At 51.5% G+C, this 2916-nt stretch overlaps 1 protein-coding gene across 1 annotated transcript in view; it reads right to left on the bottom strand.

The window, feature by feature from the left end:
• Positions 1 to 1525: 1525 nt before the first annotated feature.
• The window catches only part of PTSG_06749 (uncharacterized protein), a gene marked incomplete at its 3' end in the record, with an annotated part of 3335 nt that continues 1944 nt past the window's right edge, over positions 1526 to 2916 (bottom strand). The window contains exons 5-7 of the mRNA XM_004992089.1: positions 2810 to 2909; positions 2197 to 2537; positions 1526 to 1947 (exon numbers count right to left, since the gene is read on the bottom strand). Coding sequence (XP_004992146.1) covers positions 1526 to 1947; positions 2197 to 2537; positions 2810 to 2909 — 863 coding nt within the window. The remainder of the gene's footprint in view (positions 1948 to 2196; positions 2538 to 2809; positions 2910 to 2916) is intronic.

Below are 2916 nucleotides of genomic sequence, written 5' to 3'. Positions count from 1 at the left end.
CAACAACAACAACAACAACAACAACAACAACAACAACAACAACAACATCTACAACAACAACAACAACATCTACAACAACAACATCTACAACAACAACAACAACAACATCTACAACAACAACAACTACTACTACTACTACTACTACTACTACTACTACTACTACTACTACTACTACTACTACTACTACTACTACTACTACTACTACTACTACTACTACTACTACTACTACTACTACTACTACTACTACTACTACTACTACTACTACTACTACTACTACTACTACTACTACTACTACTACTACTACTACTACTACTACTACTACTACTACTACTACTACTACTGCTACTACTACTACTGCTGCTGCTGCTGCTGCTGCTGCATTGCGTACAGCAACAGCACACACCGGCATGACCTGGTCCGAACGACACGAAAACGAACTGCCATACATCAACATGTGCTTGCATTCTTCTCCATGGCTACACGACCTCTCCGACGCCAGTCACCCGACAGACACAGCAACATCCAGACCTCACGGCGAATACCTAGTGACCCTGACTGGTTAACCCTTCTCATGGTCGCCACGACTCCAATTGATGACGACAGGCCCACAGCAGGGTCTACCTCAACCAACTCCTAATGGTTTATGCGTTGTGATTGTCTCGTGTGTCTGTCGTCCACTCTGCATCATGTGCTTGTCTCTTTGTATGGCGTTTGAAGGGGTGTTGGATTGAGAGCCTCGTGCTAGTTTCCGGTACTTGGGTTTCCCACTTCTTGTTTACTCCTGTGATGGCAACCACGCGGTGTTGACAACAGTCCACTCGCGCTATCTGCCCGCACAGCTTTCTCTTTCTCTCTGTCGAGTCTTCCAAACCACCAATGAACACGAGTGACATCACAACAAAACCTCGACAACAGCTTCAACATGCATACTTTGAGGACACACCACAAGAGAAGTACTGCTCAACACCACCTTCACACCACGTCTTTTCGCAAACACTGGTCTGTGCAGATTCTGGGTCGCGTGTAGAGTAGCATGTACATGTTCATGGATAGATGGAGCCACGCCGGCGAAGATTGGGAGCGGTTTGCACACACTGTACAGTCAGTCGTTTATGAGCGATCTTGGACCAGGAAAGCACGGTGACACACTGCAGGCATTGGCACAGGCACAGAAGGGACAGTGTGTGTGTGTGTGAGAGAGAGAGAGAGAAAAAAAAGAGAGAGAGTGGGTGTGTGTGTGAGTGAGTGAGTGAGTGAGTGAGTGAGAGAAGAGGGAGAGAGGTCACTGTGAGAAGGCAACAGCTCGCTCAGAGAGGCAGAAATAAAGAAAGAGGCAGTCAAGGCACAGCACGACGCGCCAGAGCAGCGACCGGAGGGCATGCAAGGACGAGTCAACTTGAGAACAAGTCCTGGTAAAAGGATGGTGAGCACTCAAACGAGGGGATTGGACCAAAAGCCAAGGATGCAGAGGAGAGCAACAGAGCCACCAATAAACCAGTTCCAACAGGCTTCAAGTCTCGTATGATTAGAAGCGCTCCTCGTCTTCAAACACAGCAGAACTAGGGTCCTGCGGTGCCTCAGATCGCCCATCACTGTAATCGTCGTCAGTCTCAGGTTCATTAGCATTATGCTCATGATCCCAAGGTGGAAAAGGATCATGTATGCGCCTTTGCGGTACCGATGCTTCGGTTCTCCCACTGTGATTACTGTGATGGCTGTGAGCTGCGTCCAAAGCTTCGAGCTCCTCCTGCTGCTCGGCCTCCTGCCATTCCTCGTCGGTGGCAAGGCACGCGTCCAGAGCCTGCTCAAGCTGCGCCTGGTTCAGTGGCGCCCCAATAAACACCAGCTCCTGCCGCCGGTCGTCGTTGTTCTCGCCCAGGTCCTGCTTCACCTTCTCATCATCAAAGAGCGCAACCATGTCAGGCTCCATGTCTCGCAACCACGGCCCTGCCATTGCAATCAGGGAGAGACACAGAGAGAGAGAGAGAGTGTGTGTGTGTGTGTGTGGGTGTGTGTGAAGGCGTGAAGGCGTGACAGTGTGTGATCGTCTGTGTGTGCGATCGCTTGGCGACGTCAAGTGTGACAGTGGACACAGCACGCAAGAACAAGGTGGCGTCGTGTAAAGCATGCACGCACGTGTAGTTACACACACATGCGCATACAAATACACATGGAAAACAAGCACGATGGGCGCACCTTTGCTCCCAAGCGACATCATTAGCCCGGCTTGGGACCATTCTCCCATCAGGTGCTGTCGCGTGGAGAGCCAGAAGAATCCCTTGGACCGCAACGTCCCAGCAAACACGCTCTCTTGCTTCCGTGCTTGTGCACGCACACGCGCATCCTGAACACCCTTGTCGCTCTCATCGCTCTCATCGCTCGCATCGCTGTCGTCTTTGTTGTCCTTGGTGTCGGCGTTCTTGGCATCAGCATCCGCACGCTCACCCTCGTCGCCCTGGCCTGCTTCCATGCCTTCTTCATCTGCTTCTGCTGCTTCGCCCTCAAGAATGAACGCAGACGCAAGCAAGTCGTGCAATCTGTGCGTACACAGTCACAGTGATGCAGAGCAAGACATGGAGATACGGTAATATGAGATGAGCGAGGCTGGTGTGTGTGTGTGAAGGCATGGCTCTCGTCCGCAGGCGTGCTACGAGCGCACGCAGTCAAACACACACACACACAAACATCCACACACACACATCACACATCCACACACACACATCACACATCCACATCCACATCCACATCCACATCCACACACACCCATCATCCACACATCCACATCCACATCCACATGCATCGTACGTACCGCTGTGGGTGGAACGGCCGCTGTCGACGGTACACAAAGCTTGACACGCCATACTCTTCCGTCTCGGGCACCACCTCCCCTTGCAGGCTCTTCAGCCACCCTGTTGT

Source organism: Salpingoeca rosetta (genome assembly GCF_000188695.1).
Source record: "Salpingoeca rosetta unplaced genomic scaffold supercont1.17, whole genome shotgun sequence".
NCBI classification, from domain to species: domain Eukaryota; class Choanoflagellata; order Craspedida; family Salpingoecidae; genus Salpingoeca; species Salpingoeca rosetta.
This window is presented reverse-complemented; position numbering and strand designations above follow the sequence as displayed.